At 61.1% G+C, this 17,567-nt stretch overlaps 1 protein-coding gene across 2 annotated transcripts in view; it reads right to left on the bottom strand.

Annotated features, from left to right (window-relative positions):
- Positions 1-16,954, bottom strand: part of CORO7 (coronin 7) — a 49,998-nt gene extending 33,044 nt beyond the window's left edge. For both annotated transcript variants that reach the window (XR_016225976.1, XM_008249600.5), the window contains exons 1-7: positions 16,814-16,954; positions 14,075-14,171; positions 13,443-13,517; positions 10,966-11,036; positions 10,247-10,430; positions 8,310-8,386; positions 76-126 (exon numbers count right to left, since the gene is read on the bottom strand). Coding sequence is in view for 1 of the 2 variants with exons in the window: in XM_008249600.5 (XP_008247822.5) it covers positions 76-126; positions 8,310-8,386; positions 10,247-10,430; positions 10,966-11,036; positions 13,443-13,517; positions 14,075-14,171; positions 16,814-16,873 (615 nt within the window). In the remaining variant the exon portion in view is untranslated. The remainder of the gene's footprint in view (positions 1-75; positions 127-8,309; positions 8,387-10,246; positions 10,431-10,965; positions 11,037-13,442; positions 13,518-14,074; positions 14,172-16,813) is intronic.
- Between the last annotated feature and the right edge of the window lie 613 nt (positions 16,955-17,567).

Here is a 17,567-nt window from a genome sequence, read left to right as displayed (position 1 = left end):
GGAACCCCTGGGTCCTTGGCGCGAGCCAGGCTTCAACTCACCCCTGCTGCAAAACCTGCCTGCCGCACAACTCACCTGAGAGGCCTGGTGCTTGGCTCTGGGGTCAAAGATCCGCAGCTGCTTGTCCTGGAAACAGAGGAAGGAACGGAGCACACAGTCAAGGCCAGAGGGCCAGGGTCGTCTGTCCCCCACCTGCAGTCCAGAACGCAGGGCTGGCTCCACAAACAGGGGACACCCTGCCACCCCCAAGCCCAAGTCCTCTTCCTCACGCAGGGAGCAGGCTGTCCCTCCTGCCCAGCCACCCACAAGAGTAACCTCGGGGCTGGCGCTGTGGTGTAGTGGGCTAAGTCTCTGCCTGCAGCACCACATCCAATGTGGGCACCAGTTCATGTCCCAGCTGCTGCTCTTCCAATCCAGCTCTCTGCTGTGGCCTGGGAAAGCACTGGAAGATGGCCCAAGTGCTTGGGTCCCTGCACCCACATGGGAGACACAGAAGAAGCTCCTGGTTCCTGGCTTCAGATGGGCACAGCTCCAGCTGTTGCGGCCATCTGGAGTGCCACTGGAATGAACCAGTGGATGGAAGATCCCTGTCTCTTCCCCTCTCTGTAACTCTGCCTCTCAAGTAAACAAATAAAACTTAAAAAAAAAAAAAAACTCTACCTTTCAAATAAATAAATAAAGTCTAAAAAAAAAAAGAGTAAATTGGTCTGTGTTCACTGAGTTCACTGTCCCAAGCCCCACCACATGCCAGGCATGCTAAACGCAAGCTCTCCCTTGGTCTTTCCAGTCCCTCACGAATGGTGCTATCACCATCGCTCCTTTGCAGACGGAAAGACACAGGCCCACAGCCAACTCCAGGCCGCCAGCTGCTTCATGCATGTCCAGCCCTGTGCTGGGTCCCGCCTCCAGGGGTTCACAAGGCGGCATCACTTTTGCACTTAAACTTCTCATCTAAGCAGGAAGGTGAGCTTATGGGTCCTGACCGTCCACAGGGCACTTACTGATTCAGGTGACCCAAGGGTGAGATGGAAACACACAAAGAAGGGTCACAAAACTGTGCTGAAGTAAGACGCTGCACCCCTGTAGGACGACATTCTGCAGAACAATCCGAGTGTGTGTGTGTAAGTGTGCAGCTGTGTGTGTGCAAATGCACACGCTCAAAGAACAGGCCCAGAGCAGAACCCGATCTATGCAGGGGTGATTTATTGATAGACTTGGCCATGTAATTTTTTTTTTTTTTTTTTTTTTACTTATTTGACAGGTAGAGTTAGACAGTGAGATAGAGAAAGGTCTTCCTTCCGTTGGTTCACTCCCCAAATGGCTGCTACAGCCGGCGCTGTGCTGATCCGAAGCCGGGAGCCAGGTGCTTCCTCCTGGTCTCCCATGTGGGTGCAGGTGCCCAATCACCTGGGCCATCCTCCACTGCCCTCCTGGGCCACAGCAGAGAGCTGGACTGGAAGAGGAGCAGCCGGGACTAGAACCTGGTGTCCATGTGGGATGCCGGCGCCGCAGGCAGAGGATTAGCCAAGTGAGCCACGGTGCGGCCCCCACCATGTAATGTGAAGTATAAAACAAAGTTGCAGGGAAAGTGCTGCGGTGCAGCGGGTTAAGTTGCCACCTGCAACACCCACATCCCACGTCAGAGCTCCAGCTCAAATCCCAGCTGCTCCGCTTCCTGGCCAGCTCCCTGCTGAGGAGCCTGCAAAAGCGGCAGACGCTGGCCCAAACACTTGAGTCCCTGCAAACTACATGGGTGGAGTCCCAGGCCCCTGCTTCAGCCTAGAAGGGCCCCAGCCATTGTAGCCACTGCTTCTCTGCTCCTCTTCCGATCCAGCTCTCTGCTGTGGCCTGGGAAAGCAGTAGAAGATGGCCCAGGTCCTTGGGCCTCTGCACCTGCATGGGAGACCTGAGGCTCGAGGCTCCTGGCTTCGGATCAGCCCAGCTCCGGCTGCTGCAGTCATTTGTGGAGTGAACTAGTGGACAGACAACTTTTCTCTCTGTCTCTCCCTCTCTCTCTCTAACTCTACCTCTCATATAAACAAATTATAAAAACATTAACAAAAGTAAATCACAACTATAAAACCTCTGGAATGTAACGTAGGAGATCTAGGTGCGTGTACTTTGGTAATGGTTTTTTAGCTACAACTCTGAGAGCACGACCCACGAGAGAAAAATCTGGGCTGGGCACTGGGGCACAGCAAGTGCAGCCACCGCGTAGAACTCCCACATCCCGCAACAGTGCCAGTCAGAAACCCGGCTGCTCTGCTTCTGATCCAGCCTCCTGCTAATGCGCCTGGGAAAGCCGTGGACGATGGCCCAAGCCCTTGGGTCCTGGTCTCCCATCTGGGAGACCCAGATTGAGTTCTGGGCTCCTGGCTTCAGCCTATTCACCACCACCAGCTGTGGTGGACATTTCGGAAGGGAACCAGCAGATGGAAGATCTCTCTCTCTCTAGCTTTGTCACTCGGCCTTTCAAATACATATAAACAAAGAAGCAAATGATGGGGTTAGCTGGACATCATTAAAATTGAAAATTTGTGCTTTGTTAAAGACATCCGCTGAGACAATGGCAAGACAAAGCCACAGGGTAGGAGAAAACTTTTGCAAGACATACACCTGACACAAAGTAAGAAAACCACCCAATGGAAAAATGGGCAAAAGGGGCAGGTGTTTGGTGTCGCAGTTAAGACATGGTTTAGGATGCCTGCGTTCCATATCTCAGTGCCTGGGTTCAAGTCCTCGCTCTGTCTATCTCTATTTCTCTGTTTTTATTTTTTAAGAGATTTATTTATTTGTTTGAAAGGCAGAGTTACAGAGAGAGACAGCAGGAGAGACAGAGAGAGGTCTTCCATCCACTGGGTCACTCCCCAAATGGCCCCAAGAGCCGGGGCTGGGCCGAGCCTGAACCAGCAGCTGCATCCAGCTGTTCAGACACTTATTCATGACTCGAAAACTGAAGGTAACCAAGATGCACCTTGACAGGTGCTGAGACGCACAAACTCTGACACATTCAGACAACAGAACGTTCTGCAGTGATGACAGGAGACGGCTAAGACCCCAAATCATAGAACTGAAAAAAGCAAGGGAGAAGCTTCATGACATCGGATTTCAGAACGATTTGGATACAATACCAAAGGCACAGGCAATAAAGGCAAAAACAAATGGAACTCAATCAAACCTAAAAGCATCTGTTGACCAGAGGACACAGCCAGCAGGGTGAGAGCCAATCAGGACGGCAGTGACCCTTGTAAATCGTGTGTCTGATGAGCGGCTGTCATCCAGGGCACAGAAGGAACTCAGCAGTGAACAATGCAAATATCCCTGATTTTAAAAATGGGGCCAGCACTGTGGAGCAGTGGGTGACGTAGCCGCTTAGGACACTCGCAGCCCATGCTGGAGACTGGTTAGGGTCCCGGCTGCTCCACTTCCAATCCAGCTCCCTGCTGATGCGCCTGGGAAAGCAGCAGAGGACGGCCCAAGTGCTTGGGCCCCTGTCAGCTCATGGGAGACCCAGAGGGAGCTCCTGGCTCCTGGCTTCAGCCTGGCCCAACCTTGGTGGCTGCGGCCACTGCCGAAACGAACCGGTGGATGGAACATCTCTCTTTGTGTCAAATAAGGGAATCTGTCAAGTAAATCTTTTTAAAAAACTGGGCAAAGAACTAGAACAGACATTTCTCCCAGGAAAGCTCATACATGAAAAGATGTTCAAAGTCATTATCCACCAGATGAGAGAAATCCAAACCACAGGCAGATATTACCGACACTATTAGGATGGTTACCACAAGAAATGTGAGACAGGGACGGGCACGTGGCCTAGCCGTTGAGACGCCTGCATCCTGTGGTGGAGTGCCTGCCTTGGGGGGGTCCCAGCTGCACGCCTGCCCCAGCTTCCTACTCACAAACACCACAGAGGCAGCAGCGGCGGCTCCAGAGGCTGGGTCCTTGTCACCCACGTGGGAGACCTGGATCGAGTTCCTGTCTAAGTTCCTTCCGCCTGGCCCAGCCCTGCCCACTGAAGGTACTTGGGGAGCGAAGCAGCGGACGAGAGCTGTCTCCATCAGTCTGTCTGTCCCTCAAACTTAAAGGAAAAAACCCAAGTTTTGGTGGGCACGCGAAGCCTTGTACACTGCTGTAAGGGCTGTAAAACGGTGCCCCCGCTGGAGAAAACAGTAGGGCGGCGTCTCAAGAATTTCAATGTGGGTCCCACCATAAGACCCAGCAACCCCACGTCAGGAGGCACAGCCAAAGGACCTGAAAGCAGGGTGGTGAGGCATGGGCACACAGCACTGCTCACGACGGCCCGCGGTGGAGACAAGCCCACGGTGCTGGTGGAGGACTGGCTCAGCCAAACCCGGAATTGCCATGCAACGGAATACTATGCGGCCTCAAAGGAGGAGGAGACCCCCCCATGAGGAGCTGGCTTCAGGTGCTGAGCGAAACGTGCCAGTCACCAAAGGACAAGCGGCGAAGCGCTCCACTTCTCAAGCAGGAAGGGGCATGGCAGTCACTGGGCGGGGGTGGGGGCGGGGCCGGGGCGGGGCGGGGGCGGGGCGGGCAGTCATGCTTACAGCACTCTCTTGCGTGACACCGCACACAGAACGATGGCTAAGACGATGTATTTCATGACTTTTCTTTTTAACCGTAATTTTTTTAAAAAAAAACAAAAACTAGACACGAGTCCAAAGACATGGAAGAGCCCCGAGTGGACACTGCCAGGTGTGAGGTCTGGGAGCGCGGCCCCGAGTGGACACTGGCAGGTGCGAGGTCTGGGAGCGCGGCCCCGAGTGGACACTGGCAGGTGCGAGGTCTGGGAGCGCGGCCCCGAGTGGACACTGGCAGGTGCGAGGTCTGGGAGCGCGGCCCCGAGTGGACACTGGCAGGTGCGAGGTCTGGGAGCGCGGCCCCGAGTGGACACTGGCAGGTGCGAGGTCTGGGAGCGCGGCCCCGAGTGGACACTGGCAGGTGCGAGGTCTGGGAGCGCGGCCCCGAGTGGACACTGGCAGGTGCGAGGTCTGGGAGCGCGGCCCCGAGTGGACACTGGCAGGTGCGAGGTCTGGGAGCGCGGCCCCGAGTGGACACTGGCAGGTGCGAGGTCTGGGAGCGCGGCCCCGAGTGGACACTGGCAGGTGCGAGGTCTGGGAGCGCGGCCCCGAGTGGACACTGCCAGGTGCGAGGTCTGGGAGCGTGGCCCCGAGTAGACACTGCCAGGTGCGAGGTCTGGGAGCGCGGCCCCGAGTGGACACTGCCAGGTGCGAGGTCTGGAAGCGTGGCCCTCTGGAAAAGGCCTCCAGAGACTGCGGACAGAGCAGGGCTCCCCAGGGCAGCGGGGGAGGGAGGAGCACTGGATTCAGGAGAGCCTCACGTTCCAGCCCAGAGGATGCCCAGAACAGAGCGAGCCCTCAGGTCACAGCCACGCGTGGGCTCACCCACGGCGACAGTGCCCCATGCCAAGGCGAGGGGCTAGTAAGGAGCTGGAGAGGCAGGGGAGTCTGTGCTGTCTGCTCAGTCTTCCTCAACAACTAGCCTGGAAAATAGTCCATTAAGTAAAAGCCAAACAAGATGAAAGGGCAACCCCAAACGAATGCCTGCTTTATGTGCAGCTCCTGCCCGGGTGCTGGGGACTAAGCAATGAGTGACCAGGGCCCAGCGAAGGCCTCTGGGGAGGAGCTCGGATCCACGTAGAACCTCAAAAAGGTAAGCAGAGCTTACACAGGGAGGGGAGAGGCACGAGGGGAGGCAGGCCAGCAGCAGGAAGACGTGCAGCCAGGAGCTTGCTGGTGTGTGACGCCGGGTGAGGAAGCAGATGGTGGGAATGGGGTGGGAGCAGGCAGCAGACAGCCCAGAATGGGCCCTGAAAGCCAGGCTTCCCTGGCATGGCTCAGAGGGTCCCGGAGCTCCGTGCCACCCTTGGCAAAGCCCTCCTGGCAGCAGCTGATGGAGCACCTGCCATGTGCCAGGTGGGCACCAGGCACAGCCTGTGGACTGGCACGGAAGCTCTGTTCTGTCCACAGCCGTGCGTGCAGCAGCCCTCTGGAGACAGATGGAGACCAGAGAGATGAGGACAGAGGTGACAGCTAGGGACAAAGGACAGAGACAAACAGGACAGTGAAGGGCAGAGACAGAGAAGGGGACAGGGCAGGAGAGACAAGAGCCTGGAGAGATGAGGGACAGGAGAACACCACCAGGCAGTCGGGCTGTTCCCGCTGCACACAGCTGCCCAGAACAGACAGGCATCCGGCTCCAGATGGGACGACGGTGGCACCTCTTAAAGGCCCAGTACTGGGGCTGAGGGCACAGCACAGTCCTTGGCACACAGTGAGCACCCATGAAGACAGAAGTTTAATGCTGGGTCCAAATCAGGGCTCACAGGGGGCACCGAGGCTGTTCTGGCTGGGCAGGGAGTGCAGCGCCCAGAGCGCAGGGGCTGAATCCTGCCATCTGCGAGGCCCGCACGCCCCCTAGCGGCCAGCTCTCTCGGGTTGAGGTGGGGAGCAGCTGGGAGGGGAGCAGGAGAGGGCTAGGCTGGTCCCAGGAGGCACCTCTGTTCCAGACAACACCAGCAGGACAGGCAGCAGTGGGCACCGAGGGCAGGGAGCTTCCCCCTCAGTCCGAGGGGAAACAGCGTCCCACATGCACCAGGCAGCTCTGGGCTCAAGCAGCCCCAGCGCACAAATGCAGAGCCTAGGCCGGTGACCACTGACAAAGTGGGGCTCGGTCCCCCGCCTGCTGTAGGCAATCCTGCCGGAAGCTCACGACGAGCTCCCACCCCACGTGCCATGAGAACACCCAGGTCTGGGACTGGGGCAGACGAGGAGTCGCTCCTCTTACCATCCCTCCCATGATCCACCTGGGAAATGAGCGCTTCTAACCCTTGCAGCCTTAGGCCCCGGGTGTCCGGAGAAACACTTCTGTCCCAAGTGGGGGCAAAGGGGCTGGGCTGAGCCCTCCCACTCACTCGCCCAGTCGGCAACTCCCCTGCCAGGACGCCTCCAGCTAGCTCCAGCTCAACATGCTATGACTACTCCTGTGTCCAGTCCTGCCCAGAGCACTCACACAGGCGGCCCAAGGAACGAGAGTGCGTCCTCTTGTGCGGGCCTCTCCCCTCCGCGAGCCAGGTCAGCCTCGTGACCCCACCGCACTACCAACCACCAGGCTCTCTCCTGCCCAGGGTCTCCCAGGGCCACACCTCTCCTCCACTCCCCCCCACAGTCCCCACCCAAGCCGAGGACGTCCTCTCTCCCCCGAGGGCCGTCTCACTTCCGCTTGCCCGCAGTGCCGCTCTGTCCACAGCAGCTCCCATGGAAGCTCCCAAATGCAAACCTGCTCATCTCATGGCTTTAAACACGTCACTGCTCTCCTGCTGTCCATACGTCAACAAGCACGCGCCTCAGGCACACGGCTTCGCTCCTGCCTCTGTGGGTGCAGCTTGGACGTGCCCCGCTCTCTGCACCCAGTGCGCTGTGCTATCTCCTTGTGGACCAGTGCCCACACCACCAGTGCCCACACCACCAGTGCCCATACCACCAGCACCCGCCAGCTCCAGGAACGCTCCTCTCAGAGCTCTCCGTGTCCGAGCCCTGAGCAGCTCCGAACTCCACGTCCCAGTCTCAGGGACAGGGCACAGGGTATGACCCTGTCCTCTCCACTGTCCATGCTTTTTTTAAGATCCACTTATTTGTTTGAAAGACAGAGTAACAGAGAGGGAGGGAGCAATAGAGAGATCTTCCACCTGCTGGTTCACTCCGTAAATGGCCATAATGCCTGAGCCAAAGCTAGGAGCCCAGAACCCCATCCGGGTCTCCCACATGGGTGGCAGGGGCCCAAGCACTGGGCTATCAACTGCTACTTCGCAAGTGCATTGGCAGGTTGCCAGACCAGAAGTGGAGCAGCCAGGATTCAAACTGGCCCTCCAATATGGGATGCCAGTGTTGCAGGCAGCAGCTCAACCCGCAATGCGTATCCCTCCCTGATGCGCAGGGCCTGGCTCACGCCTTGCACAGATGCTGCTGCCCCCGACCGCACGGGAAGCAGGGAGCCTGGACACCAGCAGGGAGGCCGGCCCAGTGTAGGGCTGGAGTCCAGCTGCACACACCAGGGACCCACAGGGGAGGCCTTGGGGCAGCCCTCAGGTCTCCATCTGATAGGGACCCACGTAGGGCAGGGGCAGAGAAGTGAGGGGCAGCTGGGGGTGAGGAGCTCACTGCCCCTCAGCAGTCCAGAGCCCCTCAGCCGCGTGAATACCGAGCCTGAAAGCTGAGCCCAGGCTGGCCCTGAGCACGACTCCCAGGGGCTGTCCGTCACCTGCTCACCTTGCACGCCGTGCCCACCAGGGCTCCGTCCCTGCTCCAGACTGCGCTCTGCACCAGGTCCCCGTGGGCCACCAGCTCTGCAGGGAAGCAGCCAAGTCAGGACCTTTCAACGTGGGCAGCAGGGAGGCTGCTGCGGACCTGGCCTGGGGGGCTCCAGGGGCAAAGGCAGCGGTGACAAGGGTGCCTTTCAGCTGGAAGGGGCAGGCAAGGATGGCGGCTCCTCCCAGACGGGCTGTACTGCACCCCAGTGGTCAGGCCACACCCCCACTCAGACATGCTGCCTGGCTCTCACCCCCCCAGGCTCACTTCCTCCCTACCCCCCATCTCCCCACTGGGTCATTCCTGCCATTCTCCTGCCCTGCTGCAGGGATCTCCAAATATGTCCACACATTCCTGAAGCCTCTGTCATGAGCTGAATTGTGTCCCCTCAAAAGATGTCACTGTCCTAACTCCCTAATGGGACCTTAACTGAGCTCTGAACTGACCTTTGCTGATGGCCGAGCTAAGCCGAGGTCACTGTGCTGGGCCCTAACCCTTACGACTGGATCTGCACATGGACAAGCTGACAGTGAGGACTCGGGAGAACAGGGCCCTCCACCATCCACAGGGGCCAGCAGGGGCCTCAGGAGGGACCACCCCGGCCCACGCCTGGGACTCAGACAACAGCGCGGTCACCGGAAGCCGCCAGTGCATGGTTCTTTGTAACAGCAGCCACGGGAATCGAACACTCCCTGACAGCAGGAGCTGCCTCACTCGGAACCCTGTGGCTCTCCTCTGACGGAGGGAACGCAGCAGAGGCCACGATCTGAGACCTCCAAGGCTCGGCTGCAAGACACTCGCTCTCGCTGGGGCTCTGTTCACTGCAGGCAGCCGGCCGGCCGCCACTCTGGGAGGGGGTTCCTGGCCTGCATGCGAAGAACCCTGACCCCTGCCCCCAGCCTGTGGGCAAAACACCTTGGAAGCAGCCCCCCAGGCCAGCTTTCAGGTGACAGCAGCTCCCGAGACCCTGAGCACACATCACCTTGCTAAACAGCTCCCGACTCCCTGACCCTCGCAAACGTGTGAGATGATCGGTGTTTACAGATGTTTTAGGCCCCTGCGTTTTGAAGTAATTCGTTCCAAACCAAGAGATAAGTACTACACGAAGATTTACTCCCGGGGGATTAATCCCGGCTCTGCCACTACCTGGACCACAGCCCTGGCCCAGTGGCTTCACCATGAGCCTCACCTGTACCCCGGGAACGGCAGCACCTCCCAACAGAGCTGCCTCCAGCCATCAGGCCGGGGGTCACGAGGCTCTCAGCCTCAGCACAGGCCTGAGCTTCGTAAGCGACTCCCTCTTGACAGACAGGAGGGCTGGTGGCCTCCAGCTCTGCCTCCAGGGTCAGGCCAGCCTCCTGGACCCCACAGGGGCTCCTGCACCCCATGGCACAACGCAACTGCACAGGAGCCAGTGCCTGGGGTACCTGGTGACGTGGCTGACAGCCCGCGGCAGGCAGAGCTCAGAAAACAGTTCTCAGTCCCAGCCCAGACACCGAACACTCTCCGGAGCCAGCGTGACCCTCAACCCTCTGAGCCTCAGGTTCTTCCGTCCAGGGGGCCCCGAGGGAGGGCTGCGGGGCTCAGCTGGGGCGCAGAGCCACAACAACGCAGACACTGAGGTCTCCTTTCTGGCCAGGCTGGGAGGGCAGAAGTCCCAACAGGAAGGAGGGGGTGCCCAAGAGAGCCAGATCCTCACCCCCAGGTGGGAAGTCAATGCCAACAGTTTAAAGAACTGAGAGCATCGGGAAGTTACTTGGCAAAGTGAAGGAAAACAGCCCCACTGGGAGCCTGCGGAACTCGAGCTTTGTCTGCTGTGCGGGCAGACGGCCCCGACGCCACTGCCCAGGAAAAAAGTGCTGCCCCGGGAGCGCCAGGGCTGGCCGCGGAGGCCGTACCTGTCAGGGGCTGCCGCGCGGCCGCGTCCCAGACCTTCACGGCTGTGCCTGCCGCGCTCACGAGAACGCCGTCAGCAGTGGGGTGGAACTGGAGAGCTTCCACGGGGTGCTCCTCGGGTCCCAGCACCACCCCGGGCCCTGAGGGCGGCGCCTGGCCTGGGGCCGGCAGACGCCAGAGCTTCACCTGGGGAAGACAGGCTGTGAGCACAGGGCTGCCCCACGAGGAAGGCAGAGAGGGAACCCCGCCCACCCTGGCAGCCAGGGCCTAGAGCGAGAGGGAAGGCCAGCTCAGGGGCCTCACGGTGCGGTCAGAGGCTGGCGGAGAAGGCGCCGGGCACTCACCGGCCCCTTGAGCCTCCCACCTCACCTCACCCTGCTGCCCCAGGGCACATCACAGCCACGGCCCCAAGCAGGCACTTGGGAGCCAGGGTGGGTCCAGGACCGAAAAAGCTAGATCTGGCCCAACCTGTGAGCTTTCTCTGGAAAGAATGAGACTGAGACGTAACCGTACCCGAGTCCTTGCCGTGCACAAGCCTCACTCAATCCCCACAAAGATCCAGCAGGAGGTGCTGCAGCCCCACATCTGTCCCGAGCGCCAGGAAACCAAAACCCAGGGAGGGGCCCGGAGTGCAGGAGTGGGGGCAGAGCTCCGGGGGCTCAGGAGGCCCTGACTCGGGTGGGTGGAACCGCCAGCAGCTCCTCCAACTGCCTCTACTCACCGTCTTGTCGGCTGAGCCCGTGGCCAGGAGGAAGTCATCGAAGGGCGAGAAGTCCAAGTCCGTGACCAGGTCTGTGGGAGAGGAACAGCTGAGCCTGCTACCATGCCCTGGGCTTGGAGAGGATGGCTCTGGCCACACGGAGGCAGCCGAGAGTTGCCTAAGAGCCTGCTGACCCAGGGTGGCCGAGGGCAGGAAGATCCTGGGGTCACCAGGCACTTCAGGGACACAGTCACCTGGCTGACATCCAGCTCCTCTTCAGTATGGAGTCCCCAGGAGCTGCCCGGCAAACCCCTTTCTGGCTTAAGCAAGCTGGGGCAGGTCTGGTTCAGAGTGAACCAGAGCGCCGGGGGAACGAGGCTGGGGGTGTGGGAGTCAAGACAAGGGGTGGAGGGCGGGTAACGAACAGGACTGCAGCCTGGGGTCACCACAGCAGGGGCACAGCCGCCATCCTCTGCCATCCACCTCCTCCCAGGGGGCTGACAGGAGAGGCAACAGGAGAAAACGGGGTAGATATGGACAGGCAGCCCTCAGGAGGGTCCCCGCCTGGACTCTCAGCTGCAGGACCACGACAGTCCTGGACCTGGAGCTGTGGACACCCTGCCACCCAGGTAGCCACCAGCCTGGGCAGCGTGGCAGTGCCAGCAAGAAAGCGATGCACTCCCGCGTGGAGCGATCTGAGCACGTGGCCTCAGAGCCTCAGACACGTGCCTCACTGGATCCCCACAGTGATCCCAGCGGGGGGACGAGGACAACGAAACCCAGCGGGTAAGGATCTTGTCCAGCGTCACACAGCCAAGAAGCGGCAGGGATGAGGGTGAGGCCCAGGCAGCCTGGGTCCTGACTCCGGAACCTCCTCTCGTAAAGGCCACGGCCGCCACCTGCACAGCCCTGACACTGCAACCACAATGCCGGTGCTCCCCGCCACTCTGCCCCTGCTCCTCGCTGCTGGGCTGAAGGGGCCGGCGGAGGCAAGGTGCCCTCATACAAGAGGCCGCAGCCAGGGCCCAGACCACCCCAGGCCCGCTCCCCACCCACAGCTACAAGGGCAGAACAGCACCTGGCCCCTCTGCAGCAGGCTCCAAGGGAGCCGCAGTCAGCCACCGCCCAGAGCGGCTTCCTGCCAGGCTGCTCCTGCAGGCAGGGGCTCCAAGAAGCCGCAGCCACACCGGGGTGACAGCCTGCTCACTGACGCCAGAGGAGCCCTCAAACAGGGGCTCACAATTAGCGGGCATCACCAAGCTGGGGCGGCTCCCCGCCGGGTTCCGACACTGGCTATCTGAACCCTGGTGAATGCCTCAGGGCCCCGAGCCTCGGGTTTACCACATACACGGGCCCTAAAACGTTGCATGGAAAAGGAGCCAGTCTGAAAGAACGCGTGCCAGGCATCAGATGGCTCAGGTGGTACGAGGCGTCTTGGAGAAGGCCATTCGATGGCAGGGCGGCCAGCGCTCCCTGCAAGATCTCAGGGCTTCAGGGCCCACGGTCGCCGCAGCCACTCAGCTGTGCAGCCAGAAGAGCAGGCAGATGCCAGAGACGGCGAGGAACGGCAGCGGCGGGGCTGCGACAAAGCTGTCTACAGAAGCAGGCGGCAGCCCTCTGGCCCCGAGCGGGAAGACAGCCCGCAGAGGCTCAGAGATCCTCTGGGGTTGGTGGAAAACGCTCAAAGCCGGGCGTGGGGCGCCACTCTGCGATTTTCATCAAACTCTTCACCTCAAACAGGGGACGTCGACGGCATGGAAACGGCACCTCAACAGAGCTGCGCTAACAAGCTCCTTGTGAAGGTTAGCTGGGAGAACGCAGGCGGGTACCAAGCCCAGAGAGCTCCTGCCGCAAATCCTCACCACGTCACTAACCACCGGCACCCCACACTGAGCCGCACGCCCGGCCGAAGGACCAAGGACCCACTCCGTTCCCTCACCCCTAGGTCTCCCAACACATGGCCAGGACTACAGCCGCCCGCGGCAGGACGGGGAGCCAAGCTAGCCACCGGTGCAGCCTCAGCCTGGGAGAGGGAGAGCAAACTGCTTGCTGGGAGTGGGCAGGCTGCCAGGCGGGATGCTGGGTGCCCCCAGAAGCAGCTGCAGCCAACAAAAGCTCCCTTTGTGAAGCCCATTTCCAGCCCACAGCCCAGCAGCCTGGCTGGTGGGTGCCTGGTGTGCAGCGCTCCTACGAGGCTCCGGGAAAGCAGTGGAGAGCCACAAATGGCTGAGTCCTCAGGGTGAAGAGCCACACGGGGCTGAGTCCTCAGCAATGAACAGGAGCCAGCAGCAGCCTGGGGCCTGGGCTGGCCGCTGCATGTCCCCCTTGCCCAGCCTGACCACGTGGAGCATCCAGGGCCCTCCCCTGTGCCCAGGCCAGAACGTGCAGTGTAAACGGGGGCACCTGGAAAACCATGGGGCTGTGGTCCCCTGTGAGTATGAATTCCTAGCCTGGGAGAGGGACAGTGCTCCAGGCTTCCTGGGGCCAGCACCACTCACCTGAATGGCAGCCCAGGTGGGCCACCTGTCTCTTGTCCCCTCCTTGGCCCTCCAGAGGCACGATGCCCAGCACACCTGTTGAACAAACACAGGGCTCTCACTTTGCGGCTATTAGGGACCACCCACCTCCCTGCCCAAGACTCCCAGAGGAGACAAGTCCCAAAAGCTCGGCCCTGGAGCTTCTCAGAGCCTCCAGGCCCAGGGCTAGGTTCCCGCCCCACGCAGGAACTGTCACCCATTAAATATGTAGAAGACCCTGGGCAAAGAGGTTCCTTATCAAATGTGAGGGCACAGGTGAGCCCCGAGTTCTGATCAGACAGGCCAGCTCGTCTCCAGAAGTCGGTCCCGGGGCTGAGCAGTCACAAGCAGTGGAGAGAGCCCCACCACACGCAGGCCCTCTTCTCTTCTTGTGTCCCACTGATGGGGAGGGGGCAGCATGTGGCATTCGCTGCGAACTCAGCCTCATTCCCGCACCTGTCCTCCCGGCCACACTCCGGAGTCCACCCTTGCCCTCATCAAAATCCAGCTGCCTACTGCACGCTGACCAGTGTGTAGCGACCCAAGGCCTGGCACCCACTCCTGAACTTGGCCTGAGCAACGCCTGAAAGCCCATATCTCTGTCCAGCCCCTACCTGGACGGTCGGAGTTGAAGGCGATCAGGCTGCAGCTGGACTTGATACGGTTCCCACTCGAAGGGGCAGTCCCTGCTTGGATGTTACTGATCCAGGCCTGAGCATAAAGAATCAGAAAGGTGAGGTAACGGACAGGGCTTTGTTCACAACCAGCGCGAGGCGGTGGGGTATCATCCAGGGAACTCCGCCTTACAGCTGCACCACTAGAGGCATTTCCTCTGGATCAAACCCTGTCCCCACAATGCAGGTGGGTGGGTGGGTGCTTGGTGCATTGACTAAGACTCCGCTTGGGACGCCTGCGTCCCATGCTGGAATGCCCGGGTTGCAGTCCCAGCTCCACTTCCAATTCCAGCTTTCTGCTCATGTGCACCCTGGGAGGTGGCAGGTGATGACAAGTACTTGAGTCCCTGCCACCCACACGGAGTTCCCATCTCCTGGCTGTGGCCAAGGCCAGCCCCGCTGCGGCTGTGGAGACAAGCTGGAGGGTGAACCAGCGGATGGAAGAACTCTGTATCTGTCTGTCTCTGAGCCTTTCAAACAAATGCTGAATTTTTAAAAAGCAAAATGTAAGGTGTTCTTGAAATGATAACCTAGGTAATGAAGGGTACAATTTCACTCAAGTCAGTTCCCTAACAAGGGATTCTGGGCTGTCAGATAAGCTCAGGGCAAGTGAAGTCAGCAAGCTATCAAGCCCACACATGGAGAGATAGGGATTATTCTGTTATCTTTGTTTTTAAGATTGACTTGTTTATTTGAGAGGCAGAGGCACAGAGACAGTGGTTCACTCCCCAAATGGCCCCAACATCCAGGGCTGGGCCAGGCTGAAGCCAGGAGCCAGCAGCTTCTTCCAGGTTTCCCACGTGGTGCAGAGGTCCAAGCACCTGGGTCATCGGCTGCTGCCTTCCCAGGCACATTGGCAGGAAGCTACCTTAGAAGTGGAGCAGCCAGGACTCAAACCGGTGCCCATGTGGGATGCCAGCACTGCAGGTGGCCGTTTTACTTGCTAGCCACAGCGCCGGCCCCAAGGGTGTTTGTATTTGATGAAGAGGGCAAAGAGCAGAGAAAGGAGAGGTGAGCACCTGGTCAGACTCAACAGGTATCTCCTCCAAGCAGCAGAACAGAGTGGGAAACATGGAGGCCAATCCCGGAGGTCCCAGATGCCGGGACTGGGACGGCAGCACTGGGACCACGCCCTCACGGGGAAGCGGAGGAACACTCGTCAGGACACTAAGGTGGCGAGGTCCCCGTATTCCTTCTGTGCACAGAGGGGCACCGCTCACACTCCTGCCTGCCCCCGGTGAGGGAGCACCCCACGTCCCAGTCCACCCACGGCCACATCCATTCCAACGCTCACCGCCGTGGGCGGCACGGGAGGGCCTCGCCGAGTTTCTCATTGCACTGCACAAACACAGCGGCAGGACACAACTGTGGAAAGCAGAGGGGTCTCCGCTCTCCCCCCTCCCTGCCAGAAACTGTTTGAAGTTCCTCCTGTGGTCCCGGCCGCCTGTGGGCCTTGCTAAACCGAGGCTGGGCCAGCGTGAGCTCCAGGGCCGCTCCAGGACTCTGCAGACCCCTCCACGTACTGCACTCGGACCAAGGGCCTGAGCACCCCCAACCTCACCGCACTCGGAATAAAACCCAATTTCTCACCTGGCCCTGGGGCTCCGTGGGGCTACTCTGGACTCACCTGTTGCCACACTTCCTTGACCACCGCCCCCCATCCTCCACCAGGCTCCCTTCCACCTCTCACCCATCTGGCCTCCGCTGAGATGCCACCTCCTCCAGGCAGCCTACCACCCCATCTACTGAAATTAACCCTCTCGTCACCACTTTCCTCCTGTGCGCGCTTCAAGGCACTGACTGAAACTGGCCACAAGTGCCCGCTGCTCGCAGGACGCTGTAAGTGGAAAACGCTGTCGTGTTCAGCGTTGTGGTCGCAGCCGCTGGGGACCTACCCAGGCTGCCCGGGCTTGCTTTGGCGCCGCTAGCTGGGTCACTAGGGGTCAGTCCCCAGGCCCTCCTAACGACACAGCGGGCAGCAGATCGGGTCTGGCATCAGCTCTGAGACGCCGGCTGCCCTTCCGGGGGTTGGGAGGGGGGTCCGCCACCTTCCTCATCCTCTCAGCTCGTGCTCCTCCGGGCTCCACCCAGCCACAGGCAGCAGCATCACCCCAGCAGGGGAAGAGCTTGCGCGAGCAGAGGAGGAAGCGCCGGCGGAAACCCGCGGGAGGGGCGCGCGTGGGGCCGATGGGGCTCCCCTCCCAGCCGACGCTCCGACGGCCAAGACCGGGAAAAGACGGGCGCTCCTCCCGCACCTCGCTCCGGGCGGGGGCGACCTGGGCGTCGGGGACGAAGAGCAGGATGCCCCTGGTGCCCCGAGCCCGGACTCCACGGCGAGGCCGACCGGAAGCCAAGCAGGCAGGCGGCCTCGCAGGCCTCAGGCCTCGGCCCCAGCGGGAGGGCTGAGCCGCCTCGGGGGTCCCGGGGCAAGCGGGCGGGACAGACGGCCCTCGGGGACCACCGAATGGCCGTAGCGCGCCACGGGACTGCCGCCTTTGCCATCCCGCCGGCGACGGGGCATCCCAGGACACCGGGGCCCTGGCCTGAAGGGGGCGCCCCGGGGCAGGAGGGCTCGCAGGTCCCGGCAAAACCCCGGGGTCCCCCTGCAGGGCCTGGGCTGGGGGAAGGGCGGCGGCCGGGTTCTGGGGTGAGAGCGTGGGGCCTGCGGGCTGGGCTCACCTCGCGGCGGGACAGGCGGACCTCCACGTTCCGGAACTTGGACACCTTGAAACGGTTCATGGCGGCGGCAGCGGCGGCGACCGCAGAGGCACTGCTTCAGGGACCAGGGGCGTCGGCTCAGGTGCATGCCGAGCTGCCCAGCTCCCGCTGCTGCGGCCCCTCCCTCGGCCGGCGCCGGCGGCCCCGCCTCGGCACGCCCCCCGGCCAATCGCAGCCGCGCCTGGCTCACCTGGCCACGCCCACGACTCGCTTCTTCCGCGCGCGCACGCCGCGGGCTCCGCCTCCCTGCCAATCGCCGCGCAGCCGCCCCTCAAGGCCCCGCCCCGATGCCGACAGGGCGGAGGGCGCGGATGGGAGGTCACGTGCGGCGCAGCTGTCCGCCCACTGCCCCGACGCTGCGTGCGTGGGGACTGAGTTTAGACGGTCGCGATTCCCTGCGCAGGAGTCGACTCCCGGGTCAGGAGGCTGGGGCTCTTACCCGTGCTAAGCTTGCCCTCCCACACCAGAGTCTGGACGCTGGGGCCCCGAAGGCATGCGAGCCGCAGGGCCCGACTGGGTGCGCCAGCGCAGCCGGCTTAGGCCGAGCGTTCGTCGGCGGGTGGTGGCCTCACTGTCCCCTTCTTAGGGCGTGTCTGGGCTGGCCCTGGGACATCTAGGCAGGTAACTCGAGAGGGCCAAGGGTAAGGACAGCAGTACCTTCTCCCTGCGGCCACTCCTCCACGGGCAAACTGACCACGTACTCCTCTTTGAAGAT

Source organism: Oryctolagus cuniculus, chromosome 19 (assembly GCF_051225735.1).
Source record: "Oryctolagus cuniculus isolate XC-2025 breed Fujian yellow rabbit chromosome 19, ASM5122573v1, whole genome shotgun sequence".
Classification (NCBI taxonomy): Eukaryota; Metazoa; Chordata; class Mammalia; order Lagomorpha; family Leporidae; genus Oryctolagus; species Oryctolagus cuniculus.
The sequence above is the reverse complement of the archived record's forward strand: the minus strand, read 5'-3'. Positions and strand labels throughout refer to the sequence as shown.